Source organism: Archocentrus centrarchus, chromosome 23, assembly GCF_007364275.1.
Source record: "Archocentrus centrarchus isolate MPI-CPG fArcCen1 chromosome 23, fArcCen1, whole genome shotgun sequence".
In the NCBI taxonomy this organism is placed as follows: Eukaryota; Metazoa; Chordata; class Actinopteri; order Cichliformes; family Cichlidae; genus Archocentrus; species Archocentrus centrarchus.
In genome coordinates, this window is record NC_044368.1 from 13,198,931 (window position 1) to 13,222,197 (window position 23,267).

A 23,267-nucleotide genomic window follows, 5' to 3' on the forward strand; every position below is an offset into this window, starting at 1 on the left:
CCACCTGAATAATAGATGTTTTGCTGCCACCTGGTGGCCACAGTGATGAATTATTTCAGCCTGAATTTGCACCCATGTACGGAAGCTTGTTTCCGCCACTGCCACTTTTTTCTTTTCTTTTGCATAAATCATCCATAAGTCATCTGTGAGTGACAATTTCAGGTTCCCATCTCAAAATTTCAACTCACTTACTCAAACTTCTGAGAAAATATCTCAAAATTGAGAAAATAACTTGAAATGTCAAGATAAGAAACCAAATTCTTAACTTATGGAGAGCAAAAAATATATATTTTTCATAGGTATGGAAGCTTGTTTCTGCCAAGGAAAGAAACGTAAAAGAGATGCATGCCTCCTGCACAATACCAGCTTAATATGGACCAGATTACAGGCACCTTCTTATAACGCTGCCTCTAAGATATATTTCGTGATATGTAAGGGTTTTCCATTACTGTCTTTTTATATACGTACATTATATGAGGCCATTTTACTTCCCATTCAAATCAAGATATGTTAAAAAAAAAACAAACAAACAAAAAAAAACTCACCCAGTGTGTAGTTAAACTGACATCAGTTACTATGACGAGGAATCACCTGAATTGACGCATTTTATCAAATTCATACTGCGCACAGTGCTCAGCAGCTACCTTGAGTTCTGTTTCAATATTACATTTACTGACATCTAGTTTTAAGGCAATCAGATATGGCTACGCTTACAGCACAGGTGTGGAATCACTGTTTGTGCATGCTCATGCATCTATTATTATTTTTTTTATATGTATATGAGTACATATATGTCAAAACACTGCATCCTGACATCCTCTCATTATTACAGCACACGTTAAAGTTTTTCTGCACTATTTAACGGGAATCACTCCACTAATAAATGACTGTGTGTGCCTATAACTGCAAAAAACACATTAGCTGGTATGTAGAGAAAATGGCGCTGTTGCAGTAATAATCACTCACTCATACGAGCTGAGACCGGGCGTTAAATGGTAGATAATGACATCAGTTTGAGTCGAGTCCCAGTGAAGAGCAGGCAGTGGAAGTTTTCTTGTTGCACCTTTTTTTTTTTCTTTTTTTTTTGCAAAAACCCTCCTCACTGAGGTGCCGCTCCGCTGCCTTGTAAAAAGCATCTAAGCATTTTGTGGAGTCATTTCTTGGGTTTTCCGTGTGTAGCATGAAGCTGCCTTGCCACCACCACCACAAAAAATGTCTCCTGGCAAGTTAAGGGTCAAACGTAGATGCCTTCAGGGTTGAGGGTGGAGGAGACGGCGCTCTGAAGAGCACGAAGGTCACTGGGTAAGAGACGGGAAGAGCCAAGTCGTTTCAGAGAGCCGCCCTCTGCCCCTGGAGCACAAAAAAAAATGAAGGTTAGTTAGCCATGAAGGGTGGCATCACACTAGTGGCTATTCAGTATCAGTTTACTGATGTGAGTTTTAGTAAAGTTACCCCCATTAAAGAATGAAAAGAAATTAAGTTTACTATGTGGAAAAAACAGGGGATTTTCCCTTTGGTATTCCATTCAGTATTTCATAGCTGGTCCATGTAATTTGGCTACAGGTTCAAGCTGCTGTGGCCCTCACCCCTGACCATAAGGTGGCACTGTGACCATGCGCATGTAACAAGAGGATTTGCAATAAAACTAAACGTTTTCAAGAAAGTGGTGATATTGTAGAGTTTCTGTCAGTGCATGTGTGTATTTATACCACTGTTGCTCTCTCCCGAAGGTTGAGCCGGCAGCACAGTGACCTTGGTACCAGTCTGCTGAATGAACTGCTGCAGGTTCACCTGTCGAAGCTCTTTTGTCAGCTGCTCCAGTTCCTGCTCCTTCTCCTGTGAAGGGAAAAATAACAAAATGAACTGTATGCCTTGGCTGATAAAAGGACTGTACACTGACAAATCCAAAGACTACCAAAGCTTTTTAGTACAGGAAGTTACAGTAATGGACATGAAGTTATTAGGTGAAAATGGAAACAGAAAGATGTTCTGCTCAGGATCTCTCCAGATGTCATAGTGTAGCTGAGACAACTAAAGAAAAGTATCAGCTGCCAGATGATTACACAACTCCAGGCAGCGAACTGCGTACTTATTCAGGCCCCTCTTTAATCAGGCAAAGAATGCTGCTAATTCCCTCCCTCCTCTCATTACCTCATGCTTCCTACATCTTACTGGACCTCGCCCTACTTCATACTAGGACACATGCAGGCAAGGATCCATTGCGCATCGCTGCAAGCCAGAGATAAGGCTTCGCTTCACTGCCCACAACTTAATGAGCTTAGATTTCTACGGCTCCACCTGTGCGCCGAGGACTAAATTTTTAAACCAGCAGCAGCGGAGCCAAAAGATGTCTGACTTCTTAATAAGATTTTTTAAAAACTCTCTTTCCTGAAATCAGCCTTCTTCTAAAGTTATTAGGAATACCATATTTTTAACAAAATGTCAGGGGTGCTTTAAAATAAACAACTTAAAAACACTGAACAGTTGAGCGCGAGCTAACCTGTAATCTCTTGCCCGACTGGCTGAGTGAGCGCTCCAACGCCCTGCAGCTGTTCTCCAGCCGTGCTGTTTGTTGGCCCTGCATTTCCAACTCTGCCCTCACTTTCTCCAGCTGGGTGTGCACCTGAAAGCCAGAGTGGAAGGGAAGTCAAGAAGCCAGCACTCATCACAATTTTCCAGATGAAATGGGGGAAAAAAACAAAGAAGCTGAACCATGTAGGAGGACTCTTTCATGCTTTGAATTGAAGTTTCTTTGCTGTGGAAAACTATCCATCTGCGTTCCTCAACAGCAGCACCAAATTTTAAACACCTTTATGTCTGATTAAAAGCCTGGCAATAAATTTTACAATGTGATATGTAAAAAGTGCCAAATGTTAATTTTTGAATGAATATACCTCTTCCTCATTGACCTTTTGTTTCAGCTCAGCCTCCTGCTGCAGTCGCTCCTGCTCCAGGCCTGCCTCCATGCTCTGAAAAGTAAATAATCTTTTTTTTTTTTCCAGTTTCCTTCTACAGTTACAGCAGCGTGTTTATGTTTTACTGACATTTGTAGAGCCCACAGCGAGGTTCCATTTTTCATGCTGTTTATAAAACCACTAAAACAGGTGGTGAAATCAGGCGTCTTCTCTATGATGCCAAGCTCACCTGTATGCGAGCTATGTATTCCGAAAGCTTGGCTTCGCAGTCGCGAACACGGCCCTGCAGCTCGGCTAACTGTTGCCGCAGCTGCCGCTCACACTCCTGCTCGATCTGCAGCTCATTCTCCCAGAATTCCTCTTCCTCCACCTCAGCGTCATTCCTCCTCACCTGCTGCTCTAAAAGCAGCAGCTCTTCCTCCAAGTTTCCTTCCTGTAAGCCATGGGATTAAAACATGATGCAGGGATGTAAAAATTAATGGAAGACACGAGGGTTTAGGGTGCAGATGATTTGAAGATCTGCACATATGTAATTTGCACTGGCAGCTGTGGTTTTACTCACATCACTGGCCTCGCCTGTGGCCTCCTCCCAGTCTCGCAGCTCAGCCTCACAACCCAGCAGGCGACTTTCCAGGGCCTGGAGTTTGTCTCTCTGCAGCTGCACCAGTCTGCTCAGCTCTCTGGCAGGACTCCCAGGTACAGATGCTCTTCCGCCTCCTCCAACTCTGCTGAGGTTCAAACTCACACCGTGCTGTTGGGACTGTTTGGCTAGATGCACAGACAAAAGGAGAAGACATTAAAAAAAGGAAATTGGATTGATGACAGCTAGCAAATAAACAACTGTTAAGGTTACCAGTAAGATTTAACAAACAAACTGAAGTAAACACACTACCATCAGTATCTCTGCTTTTCCCAAATATGTCCCGCAGACCCTTGGCACCTCCAGTGAAGGTCAGGGATTTGCGTTTGGGTTCTTTTCGTTTGAGCGACCGGTCTGTCCCTGACGGGCGGAGCTTGGCCAGAGGCGGGAGACTCTGGCGGTATAGACCTCGTTCTGGGACACGAGCCAGCCCTTCAGAATTTGGCCGTTCGCTGACAGACGGGCCGGTTCGTTGGAGGATGAGCTGCACGTCACTGGCATACTGGCCCCACTTGTTGAGGGACACCACAGGGTTTTCATGTGGAGCCAGGTGACGTTCCGTCTCCCGCCATTTCTCAATCAAAGTATATCTGCCCGTCCGTCCTGGGACAAAATTTAAAAAGTAGTTAAAAAGGTCCTGACATTTCATGACAGCTTTTCACAATCAGTGGAATCCCACTAGAGGGTTTTTTTTTCTCTGTGCTCTTTTCACGGTTCGGATGGGGCTCAGCTGGAAAATTCAATAATTTAACCCTTTAGCACATGATACTCTACAGGTTCAAGTTAAGACAGCATTTACATAGCAAAAGCATTCAAACAGTTTTTTTTATTTGTGAGTGAAAAGGACAAGAACATGGTGAAATTCAAGTTTTGCTTGCGTGTTAAGTGTTTTGTAGGAGCACCTGCTACCTAAGCATAACCCCATAACACTCATCATCAGGCCGACTGAGGAGAAGACCTGTAGAGTCTCTAGGGTTTTTTTTTTTTTTTTTGCAGGTTCTCTGAGCATTGCACGGTCAGACATTGGGGTGAATTTGCTGGGGTGTCCACTCCTGGGAAGATTGTGTGTTAACACACACCTGAATGCTGCAGACCTGCAAACTGCCAAAACTTCCCGCTTGATGATAATCAGTTAATCAAGAGCATTTGATTAGTAGCACCTGGCTGCTTCTTACCCCCACCTTCATAGCTTCGTTTTAGTACATTAGCACTCTGATTAATGAGTAAATCAACACAGACACCAGAAATCCCTCATTAGGTGCAGCAGTAAAGACGGGAGTGAATGAGCATTTTGGCTATTGATAACAGTGTTATCTAACTAGCTATAAATACACTGATCAGTGTGCTGTGACATTAGTTAGAGCTTAGATATTTGACAGACATTCAGTCCACATGTCAACAGTGTCTCCTCACTCAGTTTGCCCCAGTGCTGGCAGTTGTTAGTTTACCTCTGAGCCCTCACTCTGAACCACAGGACTGTCACTCAGGGACATCAGGACATTACACTTTAAATTATACTAAACCAGAGTCTTCCTCAGTAACTTCATTCTGCTAAATATAAATACAATTTGAATTATAAGTTTGTAGCTCTCAGTATATTTTCAAAATGCATGTTGTTCCTGCACATTTCTGCACAAGTCCTCACATTTTGCAACATATTTATCTTCATAGTGATCCCTCAGTTTTAAATATTTACTCAGAAACATCAACAAGGGCAGTGCCTGAGAATGGTTCAGCTACTCAATATCCATTAAACAAATCTGTAGCTGGGTGTATGGCCTGAGATGTTTCAGGCCATACACGTTGCATGCTCTCAGAGTAAACACCCTGTGGAAGCTCAGAAGGAAGCGATCCAGCCTTGTAAAAATGATCAAAATAAAGTTTAATGTGTTTTGCAAAACAGACTGACAAAGGTCTTCTTTCACAACTCTTCCACGGGGGTGCACCACTGGCAGATATAAAAAGGATTTTTACCACAGTGTCTAACGCAGTGGGAAAATTCAACTCAACAAACACTGATTGTGTTGGCCAAAGAACGGGGTTCAGTGTCTTTTGTGCGTGCCTCCTGTATTTGTATCTGTACACAAAGATAAGAGAAAACACTGCCCACTGCACCGTCAACCCCCCTTCATCCACACTAAGGGTCCTTATAAAAAGAAGTGCATTCATCACCACAGCCATTCACTTCAAAGCAGCCTGGCCAGGACAAAAGGCACAGTGAGCACAAAGGACACTGAATGCCATAACTCTTGCTCTGCTGTCACCGTGAAAGACACACATTTTAACTCTAACCGATGGGGTTTCTGAAAAATCAAAAGTTAAATCTGTCCATCTTAAAAATCTGTATACATGACCACAAATCAGGGATGTAGGTCTTAAATTCACAAATGCACACAATGAAAAAGAGCCAAATCTGAACCTGAACTTATTTCTCTGCAACTCTGCTGCACATGTCAACAAAGCAAAGACTGCAGTATGACTCATCTTGTTTCATGGAGCCCCGTTATGGTGAAAATCTATTTGTGCCCTCTAGTCACTTTTCATTTTCAGTCCATTTATTGCCTCGAGTGTCTGCGTGCATCTCGCCTTCCAAATATTGCCCACAACCCACATCACAGTATATCCCAGTGTGGATTTATGTAGGACGAAATATAATTTGCACCACTTTTTCTGGACTTATGTGTGCTGACACTGAGCTGCAATAAGCAATATTATTTTACTTCCTAGAGATATAGATTTTTTTTTAAAGCATCTGCCACCTGTGAACAAGAGCGATCAGAATAATGCAGTCATGTTGTAGTCAGTTTGGTTTTGTTTGCTTACCGATAGCTTGTGCCAAAGCAATGACCACTTCCTGGCATGTGGTGAACTCCGTGACCCCGCACACAATGCGCTGCACTCCATCCACCCACACTTTTAGCTCCATGGCCTTCATTCCTCCACACCACAAGGAGTCGCTATGGATGTTTTATTTTGCATCCTTGAAAGCAAAAAAGCAAAAAATTCAGTGAAAAAAATTGTACTTTTACGAGGCCGTATTCAGCTTACTAATGTTTGGCTCCAAGCATCGAAACTGTGGAAACCCTGTTAGAGCAAAAGGTATGTAAATGGATTCACCAACCCAGCTTTAAAGCACTTAGCTTTGCACTTATTAGAGTACTGTGTATAAGCACTTGTTCTTTTTTGTCATGCCATTTTCCATTTGCCTCTTATCTCAGAGGAATACATTGACCATCCTACTTCACTACACTTTATTCGACAGAATTACTTTCTACTTTATAAGATGACATGGATCTTCGTGGATCTGCCAGGCCTGGGAGCCACCACTGATCCTCAACAAGGCCTTGTTGTAGAAACTCCAACAACCTGCTCAGCTCTTGGGGGTGGGACTTTACTCAAACAGCCACACTTTAACTGATAAGAGGCCTTGAATAATTAGTTTACAGTTTTTTGTTCATACCTTAGTCCTTAAATCATCTGCACCATTCAGTTATCTAAGTGGAAATTCCTTTAAGTCAACAGCTGAAAAGCTCTCTCATACTTTCACGTGCCAATGCAGGGCCTCTTGGTATAACTCAGACACCACAAGCCAATTTTCTACAGCTGGGATAGCTCAGCGATGGACCCACGTAGATGCACTGTTATTCAAACCTTAGGCTACTGTTTGGATCCGTGGGACAGACATCACAGATGTTGCAGCATATTGGGCTGGACCCAGCAAACTGAGTTCCTAATAACCATGATGAAGTGGGACACAAAAGTGACCAACACCTCTTCAGCTGTGCAGAAGGCCGTGCTTGACCAGAGCATAAGCGAATGCTCCAACATGCCAGCCATAAGGATTCGTGCCTAAAAATGGAAAATCTCAACAGCGAGCCTCGAGTTATCGTAACTACCTGAAACAGTGGCGCACAGAGAAGCTGTTGGGTTGTCACTGCTTGGAGAAAAATTACAGACTGCACACAGAAACAGTGCTGCCCTCCTCACTCACTTACAACATCCCTGTGCAAATAGACCATAGACCAAATGTGAGTTATACAGCAGCACTGTGAGAAACACAAGCATGCTCGAAGCATGACTGATGCACAGGCTGCAGGTATTAATATATACACAACGCAGTAGCAAAAGTCTTCTGCTTGAAATTCATATCAGGCCAGAAAAATCATAGCCTGAAATATGCAATTGCCACCGGTTTGACAGTTATGAAACAGGTGTGCAACCCACACCGCACGGTGCCAGCCACTCATACCAAGTGGGGTGTCAAGCACGAAATGGAAGCTTGAAAGGTCTACCTTTGAAGCAGAGCCACCATCACACAAATCTTAAGGCTGAACAGTGTGGTTTTATAATTAATAACAGCTCAGAATTCTAAGCCGCTGAGGATTTGTGCCCTTTCAAATGCAGAATATGACGCATCCAGAAAAAAAAAAAAAAGTTCTTCTGCCTTCAGGTGTGCGATTAAGTTCTTGAAGAAAATACATTGTTTCTATATGTAGAGACAAATTATATATAACCTGTTATGCATGTAGCCATAGGGATGTGTTGAGTTTTCTCAGCATGCCGTTGGTTGAGCTGTGGACAATGCATAGTTACACAGCAAAACCTCAAAGAAAGAGTTTACCAAGGCTGCAAGCTGAGTGAGTAATAGGGCAATTTTCTTAAACTTCTATATAATTTGATTTATTTTTTCCCCCTCACCTCCTGCTGACCATTAGAAATAAATGTAGTTTTAAGGCACTTTTGCATTAGCTTCACTTTTCAAAACATTCAGGCTTTGTCTGTCTTTTATATAAAGTCTATGATTTTAGTGTTCTCAGGTTATTGACTGACAGAGCCAGCAAATAAATTCAGGGAAATGGCATTACCAGCTGAACACAATGCAGCATCTAGCAGCTAAAAGAGGTCTCCCACAGGAGTTCATGGAGGCCAACATTTATTACATGCACTCCATCAGGCGAGCACAAAAGTGACTCAGAAGTAGCGCTAATTTAGGAGCTGCACCCCTCTTTGAGCATAAAATCAATGTAACTAACATTTCTGCAGCTATAGGTAGATTCAGGTGGAACAACAGCATAATATGACCAAATTGTCACAAATTAATCCTGTGAACTTAATTATTAATCACCCTTCCTCATCTTGTTTTAGTCAGTCATTCCCTAAACGGCTTACCGACCATTAAAGAGCGCACCAGAACTAAAACTTGATGTCAACTCCCAACAACACACAACCCTTGTTTTTTTTAACAGGTTTTGTGTAATGCTGCTGATAAAATGTTGTACCAACATGCTTGCGGTCCCAGAATTGTGGCGTAATAGGACTCCTCCAATATATTTTTCATTTCCTGGTGTTCAGAGCAAGAAAGCTTACATGCACACAGAATGAGAGCCATTTCAAATTGCTGACACAAGCGCCTCAGCAACGAGGCAGTCATTATGGGCCTGGCAAGTCTGAGCAACAGAGCAGTGAAAGAGCAGGTGGCTAATACTCAGTCTTGCAACCATACTGGGCAGCATTGCTCCCTTTCTCCTGACTGGGCCATCAGCTCAGCTCTGATCCTTGACTTGCATGTCGCTTGAGGCGATAACAATTTAAGCACCTTCCATCTTCGTCACAGCTGGAATGGGAATCCCATCCCAGCTCCAATTTAACTACTGGACCCCCCCTGGAGGGCTTTTTCTACAGAGGCTGCACGATGCTGCACACTCCTCTGCTCTGAAGGCGTCTGTTATGGGCATGGCCTGCATTTTGAGGGAAGCTGGGTGATTTGTTACATTAGACAGGATGCATTTGAATTGAGAAAGATCCAGTAAATGTGATTATTCTCATGTAAAGAGCTCAGAAGCTTGGGGGAATGGAAAGAAGACAATAAGAAAAAGGGGGGCAATGAAAACCAAGTAAGATCAAATTACAGGTAGGAGGTTTAGATGGCCTGAAGAAGGAGTGCAAACATTTTTGAGACGAATACCTTGCATACTCCCTAACCGGTTGGCGAGTGGTTACTGGCTGTTGCCAAGTGAAATTGGTTGCAAAGAGGGAGCTGCATAAAGTCAATGACAGAATCCAACTGAGGCTGAAATGTTTATAATAAACTAAATGTTTATTATGATGAGCAACATCCAAATTACACCGAGGTTTAACCTACGAGGAAAAGCCACTTTGACGCACACATGATAATCTGTTGCACACGTTTATGATACTATGCTCACACTAATATGCACACACAGTTTCTGAGCACTTCTGTGTGAGACGTACTGATTTAATTCACTCCACCGTGATACATTTATTATAAGTATATCAAATCACAGCTTATGGTTAATATTGAAACAGCTGACTTTCTTGTGAGACATTAAAAATGAATGAGTTAGTTTTTTTTTTTTTGGACAGTTAACATTGGGGATCATAAATGTACTTTTACAAAATTCTAAAAAATTATAAACGTTGACATAAAACCGGCACGGCAGGGACAGCATCTTTTCAGGACTGCAACATCGTTCCCACTAAACTAGTACTTATGTTCAGTTACAAGATTCATAATTGGAGGCCGCATTTACAGACAGACTGAGGGCTGCAAAAAATATCAAATAAGATATCAAAAACTAGAAAATATTAGATTAAAACTGACCTCGCTAACATGCTTCCTGGGTCTATCCTTTTGATGAATTTTCATGCCTTTACTCATAGGCTCTTACGGTTCCCCTGACACAAACAGCATATGCTGATAGATGCTTGCTTTTATCAGCAGCGACACATAGTACCATAGGAGCAGGCAGCTGTGCAGGAGCAGATGCTCAGATCTTTTTTAGTCAAGTCTATAGTCCCTATAGTTTTGATCCCAAAACAATAAAACTCCAACAACTTAGATGCCGCATAAGTAATCACAGTTCAAGATGTTATGAACGGTGGCACTCTGAAAGCTGGGCATTATGTCAAACTCATGACAGTGGAGATTTTGTACCCAAGTCACATGCAAACATTTATATCTGACTTATCTGAACCTCCCCCCCCCCCCCCCCACATGTAAAGTTGATGAAGAATTAATAAGGGGACCAATAAAGCACTGAACCATATGACCATAATCAATAATAGCATTGGTGTTAGTACACTCTCAGCCGTTATCTTGAATCACCATCGCACAGCTATGAGCTGAAGGTAACAGGTTACTGAAGCTCTGACCTGGAAACCTGAAGGTCAGAACAACAAACTGTCCAGAGTCAATAACTAATTGAATTCTCTTCACAACTGCTCCAACAACATGGACTATGAAGTCTGTCACCTTGTAGAAACAAGCTTCGATTTTCTTTTCCTCCTTGCTGATAAGTTCCAGCGCCTTAATTCCTACAGAGACTTGCCTCAGCCACCCCGACCACGTTTCCCCCTCTCCTTTTTGCAGCCATTGCTGTTACTGCTCTGAATTTGCATCATGCAATTTCCATTTCCTCCCTGGCTGTGTCTTTAATCTAAATCACATTTACTTTGATGCTGCCACTGCCAGCGTGTGAATTAATAAATCATACAGGCGAGTATACACAAATTAGTATGCTGCGACATGGGTTTCTATTTTGGTTCAGCTTCGCTGTAAATGTATACTTCCATATTTAGACGTGCTCAGCGAGCCACACGTCTGCACAGTCATAATGACTGGGAAAGGACGTGCAGGTGCAGGATATTCTTCTTATATTAGTCACAGTTAAAAAAATAAAAATGACTCAATGATTCAACTTCACACAATAATTCATTCAGCAAAATTCCTCCGAACTCTTCAACCCACCCACTAAACATGCAGATTTGATTGGAAATCTCTCTGACATTGGCTATTTCTGTAACAGGAAATAAAAGTCTGCTCCTTAACAGGTCTTAAAATGAGATAATTACACCCTCAGATGAACTACAAAACATTGCACTGTGTCATTATTTAACAAAAACTAAACCAAAATGTAAACACAGTGTGTTCTTCCATAGGAAGTATCAGCCAGGTGCTGATAATACACTTGATTAACTGATCATCTGCAAGTGTGAGCACCTCTTTAAAAGTAGATGTTTTGGCAGTTTGCTGGTCTGGAGCATTCAGGTGTGTGTTAACACAATGCCGAGGAGGAAAGACATCAGCAATGATCTTAGAGAAGCAGGTGTTGATCAATCTGGGAGAAGTTATAAGGCCATTTCCAAAAATTTTAAAGTCCATCATTCCACAGTGAGAAATATTATTCACAAGCGGAAGGCATTTATGACAGCTGATTATCTTCCCAAAGTATTCTTGAGTCAAATGTGAGGCCATCTGTCTGATGGCTTGGGTGAGATTGGGTCATGCAACAGGACAATGACTCCAAGCAACGGAGCATTTCTACAACAGAATGGCTGAAAAAGAAAAGAATCAGTGGCCCAGTCAAAGTCCAGACTTCAACCTGATTGAAATGCTGTGGTGGGACTTTAAAGAGAGCTGTGCACAAACTAATGCCTGCAAACCTCAACGAACTGAAGGAACACTGTAGAAAAGCGTGGGACAAAATTCCTCCACAATGATGTGAGACACTGATAGAGTCATACAGGAAATAATTACCTCAAGTTACTGCTGCTATAGGTGGTTCTACAAACTACTGAATGATGGGGTATATTTAGTTTTTACACACACTGATTCTGCATTTTTTTTTTTTTATTATATAGCGATATATGTAATATGGCTTCTTGAAAATTGATTTAGCATTTAACTTAAAGCACTTCTGTCTTTGTAAGAACCTCACCCACCAAACTTTCTAAAACCTAAAACATATCTCAGGGACCCGACACAATGACATTTGGTACTCAGGTATAAACAGTTACTGTTGATAATTCATTGTCTTTCTATTTTATATGACTGAAGACTGAAATGTGTGTGCTTTCCTTTAGATCCATTTGAGAAGCGGCTTTCTGCTTATTGTAACAGCTTCGATTGTTATTTGAAAAAGCAAATTTAGATTATTAGATGGTTTTTGTGTTACTTGAGTTTTCTGTGTTTGCATTCACTTATATTTTCCTTCAGTGAGTGGAACAACATACTGCATAATACATAGGATATTAAGCAGATATAAACACCAGTGTTCAGAAGGGATCAGAAGAGAACTACGGAGACAGAACATACCCGGCACAGAAAATGCTGTATTCATTTTGGTCATAATCCGAGGAAATGCTCGAAAAGATTGAAAATGACTGCTGTGGGAAGGAAAGGCTGCAGTCATCAGTACAAATCCTTGCTCTCAGACAACTTCTGCCGCAGCCATTTGGTTTCAGACATGAAAAATATTGTGTTGTCTGGGCTATGAACCATTGAGCTAAACTTAGTTATGACTCCAGTCTGCCTCCCCTGAAGTTTCATTCTCAGGATGCCAGAGGAAGGCAGAGCTCGGGAGGGGATGCAGTGCGAGAAGTCCAGGCTTCTTATTTATATTTCCTCAAACACGGACGGTAGCTCGTGTAAGGCATCAGCACGAAAATGCAGCTAAAAGCTCAATAAGAGTGGAATTGAAGGAACAGGCTGAAAAGTGTAAAACAAAAGCTTTTAATTTCACACCAACTTAAAGTTAGAATTTAAATGCGATATGCAAACCTAACAGTTCATTTCTTGCCTTTTGCTACATTATGGTTTAACAGACTCAATATTGTTGCAGCAAATACCATCAAACATCAAATTAAACCTGCAGATGTGCTTTGAAATGTCAAATACAAACAGCATGTTAGTACATATTTTTTTAAAGAACACGAGTGTCAGTCAAAAATGGGATTACTTATGGAGACATGGCATTCAGTAGATGAGATTTTCAAGGGGCAGCAGTCGTGAGCAGTTCAACAACAGACGATGCCGATTTTTTTCACGAAGCAAGGAGGTTGTGGACGCAGGAGGGGATCCACTGAAACAAGCGGCGCACAAACAAAAGAGCACGCTGTAGTGTGCATGCGTGAGTCCACATGGCTAGCAGCATGACTGGATGCAAACAATCCCTCACCATGGCAACACAGCTCAGGCTTTGTCCAGGCCTTACACAGCTGACCGGAGTGATTGGAGGGTACGGTCTGGGAAAGTAGACCACACAATCGGCAACAATTAAGAAGCAGCCCGTGCTTTCCTGTCACTTCCTCTTTGTCTCCTTTGAACGTGGGCTGCGAGAAAACACGGAGGTGTGCGCTGCAGTGGGGGTTCTCGGGTTCTCGTAGTGGAGTGTTGCTGGAACATCTCAGAAATGGTCTTCTGATGGATATTATCTAGTTCTAGCTGGTTAAGTCACACCAAATAGATAACCTCTCATGTGATTTTTTTCCATAAAGTTTCATGACCTGCTTACAATTACAAATGACTCCTAATAAAAATGTCCAGGCTCTGTGTGGCACACCCAAAATGTGTGGCCACTTTTGTGCTAATCTGTTCATTTCATTTATTTAATTTGCTTATCTGTGATTTACAGCAACAAGGACTCAAAATATTTTTGGAAACATGACCAATATTTGTGATGATTTACTGTGCAACATGGACTATACAGAAGGACAGTAAAGTTGGAGCAACACCTCAGGTGGAACTGTTGATTCCAGGGAAGATGCACCCCGGTTGCTTTAGGGGGTGAAACAGATGCAATCTGGAAGGCAAACCGAGCGCACTGCGTCTTCATTGCTCCTGAACATTACCTGTATTTGCAGGGATTTCATTTTTGTTATGGTGGCACCATTCCTGGGGCCCGTAACATCTGCACAAAAGATGTCTCCCACACTGGAAGTCTGAACTCGAGTTTTCACTTCGCACTTGTGTAAATTGCCTAAATGACCCACAGTGACTCCCAAATTAGTTGTGAAACTGCAAATCCAGCTGACAGACACATACCTCCAGCTCAGATTTTAGGTGGCAGCTATAATCTGAGCTGAAGGTCAAAGGTTTTCGCTGTGTTAGTCAGCTCATTCAAAACTAAACGTCAGAATGTTACCAATGTTTAGAGGATTAACCCTCTGGGGACGACAACTGCCCTGCTAATATCCATCCACTTCCTTAGATTCTTATCTTGCAAGTGTTGCAGGGACTGAAGCCTGCAGCTGAAAATACAGTGAGAAGTGGAAAAGTCACCAGCACTCACTCCCACAGTCACATTTACATCCAATTTAGAATGAACAATTAAACTAATATGCATGTCTTTGGATTTTTGGAAGAAATGCAAGAAATGCACAAGCCAACCTTGTTTGAACCCAGAGCCTTCTTCTGGCTTTGAGCAACAGGAACGCTACAACGCTAACGTCAGCAGCTAATCCAGATACAAAAGCTAAATGAAATTACATTTCGACCTCCGTCCTCAGACAAGATGTTACTGTTCTTGAGCATCCTGGAGGCTCACAGGCCCTTGAATGCAGCAATCTACTCATGACTTTGTGCTTTTTAACTTGGCACACAGCCTTCATATTATACAGTAGTATCCCACTCTGCCTCCTCGCTTCTCCTTACTCATATACTAATATACTGTAATACTTTTAAGAGTCCATGAGAACACAGTGGTCCTCCTAAAACTGATGCATATTGCAATCTATAAATGAAACCTACACCTTTTAGCCTCCTGTGCAGCTTAATGCGCACATCTTTTAGAGATTACTTCAACTTTGTCAGCTGAAGACAGCGAGGTGGCTGCATGTTCAGCGAAAACTCGCACAGGCCGAGTGAAAAGCTTCAGAACAGTTTGCATTCAGGTACCATCAATCATCTGCTGTGTAATAAACAATGTCAGAGTTTCCAGTTAACAAGCAAGCAGCGGTGTTCGCGTGGATTCAATATGCACCATTTTGTGGGTAATATTTTAAAGACAGTGGGCAGGTTTTTGTCACCACTTCTGTAGCACACAGGGGGGGAGAAAAAAAAAATCAGCATGTTGAAGCAGAGTGACCAAAGTGCCCTCTTGCAGTTTCAAAAGTTAAAACTAATCAGCTTGCTGAAGACAATAAGCCTTTAACCCCGTAAGACCTGCGGCTTAACTGACCACAAGGTGGTGGGAGGGGGAGTCTGCTGAAAGATAAGGTGGACTGGATTTACACTGTAAAGTCTGTTACAAGTCTTCCACTTGGGCAGTAAGGTTCTGACCTCTCAGGCAAATACAGATACAGCAACTGGGAATGAATATAGCTGAGGGAAAGTTAATGGGGCTTGGTTGGCATAAGAACCTCTTTTGGGGTCACTTTTGATTGGGATTTGCTATTTTTCATTGTCATATGAGGGTAACTAAATCTTTGGACATTCCAAATGTAGATTTTTTTTTTAAATAATGGAAGTTTATTATTATTATTATTATTATTATAGCCATTTCATTTTGTTAATAAAAATCTGTGTAGTAGTTTATCAAAAGGAGTAACCCTCAACGCACATCATTAAGAAACAGCCTTTAAGACATGCAGTATCAGGCAGGGTGGGGATTTTGCGAGTGCCAGACTGTTCAGGCAGTTGCCAGCAGATCAGACAACAACAGTTTAGTAGCAGAGGAAGAATTCTTAAATATGACTTTAATTTGTTTTTCCTCACAGCAAAGTATTCTTATTACAAACATTTTACCCTTGCGTCAGTCACACGTCTGCTTCAAGGACTTCTTCATGTGTGCTGGAGCTGCATGACTCAGTTGAAGGAACTCTGATTAAAACCGCTGCTGAGTGCGCGCTCATAGCCCAACTCTATAAAGAGATTCATCATCGCAGGGCTCAGCGGACACATCCACTCACGCACTGACCACTAACTCACTTCCTGCTGGCTCATGGATCTGGTATTTTCTGCCAAAAACACCGACTGACGATGGAAGATACTCATTGTTATAATTCTTTGGAAAGGAGGACGAGAGCAACATGAATAAATCTGTCAAATAAAGTTACGCAACTGCAGCTGATTATTTTAGCCCCTCTTGAGTGTTTGTCGTCCTCACGGGCTTTAACACAAAAGGTGCCTACAGTGAACTTATGAAACAGAGCCTTCTGATAGTCTACAAGCTTTTTTAAAGGGCAGCAGCTTTTAAATGTTGGCGTGACTGACGCATCCGCCGCGTTTAGTCCTGTGCAAAACGCGACAACATACCTCTTTACAGCCGCAGTCTTGGAGCATTTGTAACTCTCCCGCTGTTCTGTAGCCACCGTATTTCTCTCTGGGATAAAATCCAATACTTTCCTCGTCATGCTATGCGGGGCCACTTGAGGGAGATCCCAGTTTATTCCACGCCGATCCGCGCCTGCATCATAGTTTAACGGTGTGCGCGCATCCCCGCCACTTCTAGAAACCCGAGTGGACGTAAACACGAGTCCGTCCGGTCATCGGACATCCTACAAGGGGCTTTCAACATCTGCTGCTCTGCCTGCTCTGCCCATCAGTGAGGGAGACCTCACGTGTAAATCACGATCGGAACAGAACTAGGACACCGCAAGGCATGATGGACCGGTTAAAGCTGCACCGCACCGGCTACGCAAATGGACCAAGACCTTCTCAGTTACATGGAGTGTTCTGATGGGAATAAAACGTGTTTATAGTGCAGGGAAAAAAAAATAAAAAAAAATCAGAGTTGCACAACTGTAACATATTTACGTATTCTCGCGACTGTCGCTTTTAAAGCCCAAACAAAATAAAAACACCTCAATCAGAATGAAAAGTGCAGTGATTTTACAGTTTACAGTGTCATTTAGTAAAAATAAGACATAATAATAAAAATGATTACACTCAAAGCTATTAAAGAGTACACTGAAGAGCAACATGTTCAAGTACAACTATGCAGTTTTAAGTCCTGGTCCCCTCCAGCAGTACTTGAAGACTAAAAACACTCAGCTTTTAATACTTGAGCATCTTTTCCTGTGGAGCCTGTCAGTAGCCATACAGAGGAGGGGAAAAGAGGTGGACATAGCCTACTGTATATGTGCACTAAAGTATGAATTAACTATTAACATCAACTTATTTTATAAGTTGGGCAGATTGGCTCCAAATTTGTTTGTGTGTCATAAAACAAAACAAAACAACCTAAATGTCTTAAATTGAAATGTAGCATGAGCTCACGAACCATCTTGCAGGTTACTAATATACTGGGTTACAAAAAAGAAAAGAAAAGAAAGATTAAGAACCAGGTCTTAGTACACTTACTGAATGAAATGCTACTGCATTAGCACGAGGTACAGTTTGTTCTGCAGTTTTGGTTAATGTGTGCAATCAAGAAAGACTGTAGAGCCATCACAACAAACTAATCTTTCACCTTGATGTATGAAGTGTACTGCTTCTGCTTCCTAGTTGGAATGATTTTCACAGACTCAAACTTTCCAGATCGATAACTTATATTTGAAAAGTTTCCACACAAAAAGCATCTCCGTGCAGTGCAGAAAAACCTAACCTATATTTCTGGCCATAAAAAAAAAAATGTTGCTGCCATCCCCTTGAAGGCTGTCTTGAGCAATCCAGTACACCTGCTATGTTTAGATCTCCATGCAATGTTTTATTTGCGATACATGCTTCATCTCCACTGTGCCAAAACAACAACCCTTCAACCTGAATTTCATCTCAGGGAAGCGGACGGCATCACAGGGAGCCAAGTCTAATGAGTAAGGTGGGTGAAGGTCAAAGATTGCGTTGGTGTAGGCCAAAAAAAAGTGTGTGGGTGCACAATAGCTTGTGCTACAGTTCAGATCCTATCTGCCAAGAGTTTTCCCTTCAGGAGCAGAACTCTGTATTGCATGTATTAACCTGAGGGACAGATTGATGATGCACAATCCTGAGTGTGTCAGAAAAAATAACCAGTATGCTCCTGGCCTTTTGTGTGGACAGTTCCACTGAAAACACTTATGTCTCTGGCTTGTAGCTGGAGACGCAGCTCTCATGACCAATACAAATCCTCAGCATGAAGGACACATCAGTTTGACACAACATTTGCACAAGTTTGAAATCCATGGTTGATTGCACATGCACATGTGCAAGTGGTAAAAACTGGATCTCAGTTGTGGAAAAGGTGCTGAGGTGTACAAGAGGAACACTGACCAAATTTAAATCAGGGATTTAGTTTGGTTAATGAGGATCAACCACACTACAGGGTTTATGTGTCCTGTGAGTGTATTAATATTAAAATGATCGATTTGAAATGAACCATTACTGAGATAAGCTGTGTTTTGATCTTAGAAAAAAGTGTGTTAAAGTCCTGTGTATGTGTGTTTCACTGCTTTTTTTTTTTTTTTTTTTTTAAATCACCTGACATACATTTTAATCAGATTGGAGGCTGCCCCATGTTGTCAAATGATCTGGAATGAATATTCCAAATATCAGCTTCCAAATGTCACACATGCCCCTAAAACACAGGCTTACATAACTGGTATTTTTGCAAACTTTGGGCTGGAATTTAAACACATTTCTGTGTGTTTTGGCAATGCTACGATGCACAGCACACAGGCTGACGGACTTACTGAAGGTTTGGCGGCAGATGTAGTCAAAAACACCTAAAATGAGTTTAGTTTCCTTATCAGTATGCACACCATAAATAATGCTAAAAAAGTGTGTTTATATCACGCGCCCTGCTGCTTTAAATATTACATAATTGCAACATTAAGTGGAAAATGCACTGCAGGGATTTTTCCTTGCTCTATCCGGACAGCAACATGTTTCATTTTACAGAAAATTTTCTTTTAAAGACTTTGTCTTTGTCCTCATTTAAAATTCTACTGAGCCCTCAAGTCTTCATGTCTCACAGTATTAATCATGACAGCTGCCGGTTGTGCTGATGGGGCAATAAATGCAGACTACCTTCAGTTTAGTGGAATTTAACTGATGTTCTGCTGCTACTGAAAAAGCAGCTTTTTTTTTTTTTTTTTTACATGTGTATACAATAGCCCCTGCTCCTAATTAATACCCCCCGCCCCTTTTTCCACTGTTGTAGGTCTTCATATCCATTTAGAGCCAAACTCCACAATTAATCCCCAACACGAGCTTCAGCTGTAGCTGCATTTTGTGATTTGTTTTCTTGCAGGCAGCGGTGCCGAGATTTGACAGATGCTTTCAAGATTTAAAGCCCATCTTCAAAAACTGTGCAGGGTACAGCCAGGGTGCTGTTCATGGAGCCATATCTCTGATTTAGAAGCAAACGAGAGCTTAGTTAATTAGTGGGTTAAAGCATTCCCTAACATGAATTTGTTATGAAGAAAAAGGATTTGAGTTAGAATCTGGGTAGAAATGCTTAAGCCCAAAATATCCTATTTCCATATGCAAGCCTAGTTGCGGCTCTGCATTACATGATGAGAGTTTTCTCAGTCTTGTGCACAGACTGTGCTCAGACATCTCTAGGTATATTGTGTAGTGCGGACATTTAAAGTGGATCTTTGATTGTTTTCCTTATTTTCGTTTTTTCTTCTGTTTCCTTATTTTCTATATATATATATATATATATATATATATACACACACACGCACACACACACACACACACACACACACTGTTATAGTGGTGGATTCTCATATTGAACAAAGTTTCAGAAAAATGTGGGAAAACATATTCACGTAATCTCTGTGAGCCAAAAGCTCTAGACTCCTCTAAACAGCTTATTTCAGACAGTAGATAAACTGAGGGGCTGCACCAAGGCTCAGTATAAAATAAGGATCATTTTGAACTAAATCATGCAAAGCTACTCTAGTAAAGTCCAAGAATAAATACATGGAGCTGGAAATGAGGACAGTAGATCCCCACTGATCATCGTGCACCCACACAGAAGTTTGAATTAGTTCCAATTTTACTCATCTCTCTCTCTCTATGACAAATTCTTGAAATTTCTTTCTGGCAAAAACAGCTCGTTTCTCCAACAGCATCGCTTTCTTCAGATCACCACCACTGACCTTCCGTCCTTTCTTATATCCACGTGGGTGCGCTCTGTTTGCAATCAGGCCAAGAAGCCAGCTCCTGACCTTTCTGCTGTCAGGTCTACGTACCAAAATCCGTCTCTTTTTCTCAAACTCTCCAGCATGCCTTCTTCTAACCAGCCTTCCCTGTACCAGCCAGAACACAACCTCCTTGACCCCAATCAGGAGTCAAGCAAGCACTCGCACTTGCTGAATTTCAGAAGCGCTCTACTCTTCTCACACTGCCTCCCTTTTCCTGTTCCTCATCCTTGTTGACCTGTCTGCTGTGTGTGGCTCAGCCAGCCACCAATTACTTCTCGTTCCAGTGTTGTGTGGCTGAAAGCAGACTTTGAGATTTGAGGATTTAAAAGAATACGGTCTCTTTCTACCTGGCTGACTGCTTCTGTCGGGCTGGGCTCCCTCCTGTCCTCACTTTCCGAGTAGTGAGCTGATTTTATGTCTCAGGGTGGAAATGTTTAGACTGACAAAGTATACTAGGCCTAAGTTTTTCTGATTCAGAGGTGTTTGCACTATTTTCTTCTCATACAGTGGGACAACGGGGACCAAGAACTATCAGAGGGGCCAGGGAAAATGAGAAAATTTGACAATGCACTTGAAAATTTGATTAAATATTCGGTGAGTTATAATGATTGTGGGCACACCTGCTGCCTCCATAAACACTCATAAGGAGGCGTGGGTGTACTGTAATATTACAAGAATATAATGTTTGCTGGGAAATTTTAGCTTCATACAAGTAAATATAAAGAGTAATGAAAAAGGAATTAGTAGCACACTTCAAGTAGTCTACAAGGCCAAGTTACTGTGTCCACGTGGTGCGATCAATAGTCTGATACAGGACCCTAACTCCGAACCCTGACCTCCTAACCCTAACCCCACAACTGCAATAGGCAAGCACGATAAGGTGATCGGCATGTCATCCACTGGAATGAATACTGTGAGAATTTTAATATATATATGAAAACTCTGCATTGTTGTGTTTTAATGTCTCTTAGTGTATTTATGTATATCCACAGATTCATTTTTATGTTGGGAAATGCCAGTGAAATTTTCAGGCTTTTATCTTTAATGGTTGAACAGAAGGTCCAAAATGATATGAGATGCAGTGACCCCTCTGTCTTTGACATAAACAGTCTGTCTACGGAGTAAGACAGTCTTAGAGTAGACTGTGCTTTAGTCTGGGTCTTAGACTTTATACCTTGTGACCTCTGAAGATGATTCTCATGCCTGCTACAGTCACCTGTTACACACAGGTTAGTTGTCCAGTTCAACTAAAGGGATTTTCTTTGTAACTGGATAAATTAGCCATTTTTTTTTTCCCCCCACAAGAAAATCTGATGGGTAAATTGGCAGCTTTACAGCACAGACCAGGTTGTCTGCATCACACCTTTTTATTTCTACTTTCAGTTCAGGTGAGCTGGTGCCCGTACAGCTTTGAAGAGCTCTGCTTTGTCTGAGAAGTGTCTCTTCCCATGCTGGTAAAACCTTTGTTCCACTTTCATAAGAGCTCTCTGTTCTGCCTCAAGACAAGTGCGTGCGCACACATACAACACACCCTTTCAGCCTAAGAACAAGTGCCCATGTGTTCAAGCAGGATGAGGCTTTTTAAAAACTAAGCACAGCTGCAGGTGATACCACCTAATGAGCAGGTAGTGCCTGCAGCACAGCTTGTTAACAATAGCTGCTTCTGAAACCAATACAAATTAAGTTTTTAATGAATTACTGCTTTTATACCAGCTGAAACGCAATGTTGTTACACAGCATGCAGTTATGATTGAATTCATTTATTCATAATCATTCATTTAATGGTGATTTTTTTTTTTTTAATCTAGTGTAATCACAAAGGTTACAATTACAGTTTCAGGCCATAATTTATCAATGAGGTTAAAACATAAACTATATGTTGATAACAAGATCAGATCATAGACTTGCCACGCTGCTTCAGACATGTAGATTTTATAAGCTCTGTTGCATAGTTTTTGTTGTTATTGACTTTTTTCACAGAAGCTGATTTAACATAAATGCAGGTGCTACTAATGACATAAATATCTGTTTATGTACAGAGCGTTCATTAATGCGTTTAGCAACACTTGTGTTCACCTGCTATTTTACGTCATAACAGCTTCAGTGAAAAAGGTCAACATTAGCAAGATTATACAACAGAGCTTTAAACATTCAAAAGGTACAAGCTAATGAACTGAACTGCATGAATAATGTGTCCACTAAAATGTCCTTTCAGATCCAAAACAATGATTTCCAACACTCAGGCCATTTATTGCTCCACTCCTAAGAGGCAACACAGAACATAAACCCATTACTAGACCAATTTTGTATTCACTTTTTCCAAATTTACCCAAGGTCAGATCATTTTCTTGATGCTAAAATCTGCAAAGAACCAGCGTGTAAGCACTATCCAATGAAAGGATCGGAACATTAATATAATTTCGTACTTGAATGAGATTGTGTTTCATGTGCTGCCAAACAGAAACCTACTAAACCAGTGTGAATTGTGCTGAGCCTATGGAAGCTTGTTAGCGCCACAAGCTTCTATACAAAGCAGTTTAAATGTAACAGATTTGACTGTAATTTTAACCTTCTTAAAACAAAGATTTCCTTTCAGATCCAAAACAATAATCCCCCAAAATATGCACAGCCAAACAGAAACCTGCTAAAAACAAGTTTGAATCATGTCAGGGGTGTGAAAGCTTGTTTCTGCCACTGGAAGGAACAAAAACTTTTTAAAAAGCCAGGTAGAGCTAAGTTGAAATTTCGCCTTATCTCAAAATTTAAATTTGCTATTGCCCTCATTAATGAGTACATTTCATGAGACACACACACGTATACATTACAACATAACACAGCAAGAT

General features: G+C 41.4%; 1 protein-coding gene across 1 annotated transcript; it reads right to left on the reverse strand.

The window, feature by feature from the left end:
- Positions 1-753: 753 nt before the first annotated feature.
- On the reverse strand, positions 754-16,914 carry rassf8b (Ras association domain family member 8b). Its single transcript, XM_030720708.1, has 9 exons — positions 16,610-16,914; positions 6,379-6,535; positions 3,808-4,158; positions 3,478-3,683; positions 3,145-3,348; positions 2,895-2,969; positions 2,501-2,623; positions 1,710-1,836; positions 754-1,350 (listed from the first exon to the last, which is right to left on the reverse strand). The coding sequence occupies exons 2-9, from the start codon at positions 6,488-6,490 to the stop codon at positions 1,235-1,237; spliced, it is 1,314 nt and encodes a 437-aa protein (XP_030576568.1). The 5' UTR covers positions 6,491-6,535; positions 16,610-16,914; the 3' UTR covers positions 754-1,234.
- Positions 16,915-23,267: the final 6,353 nt, after the last annotated feature.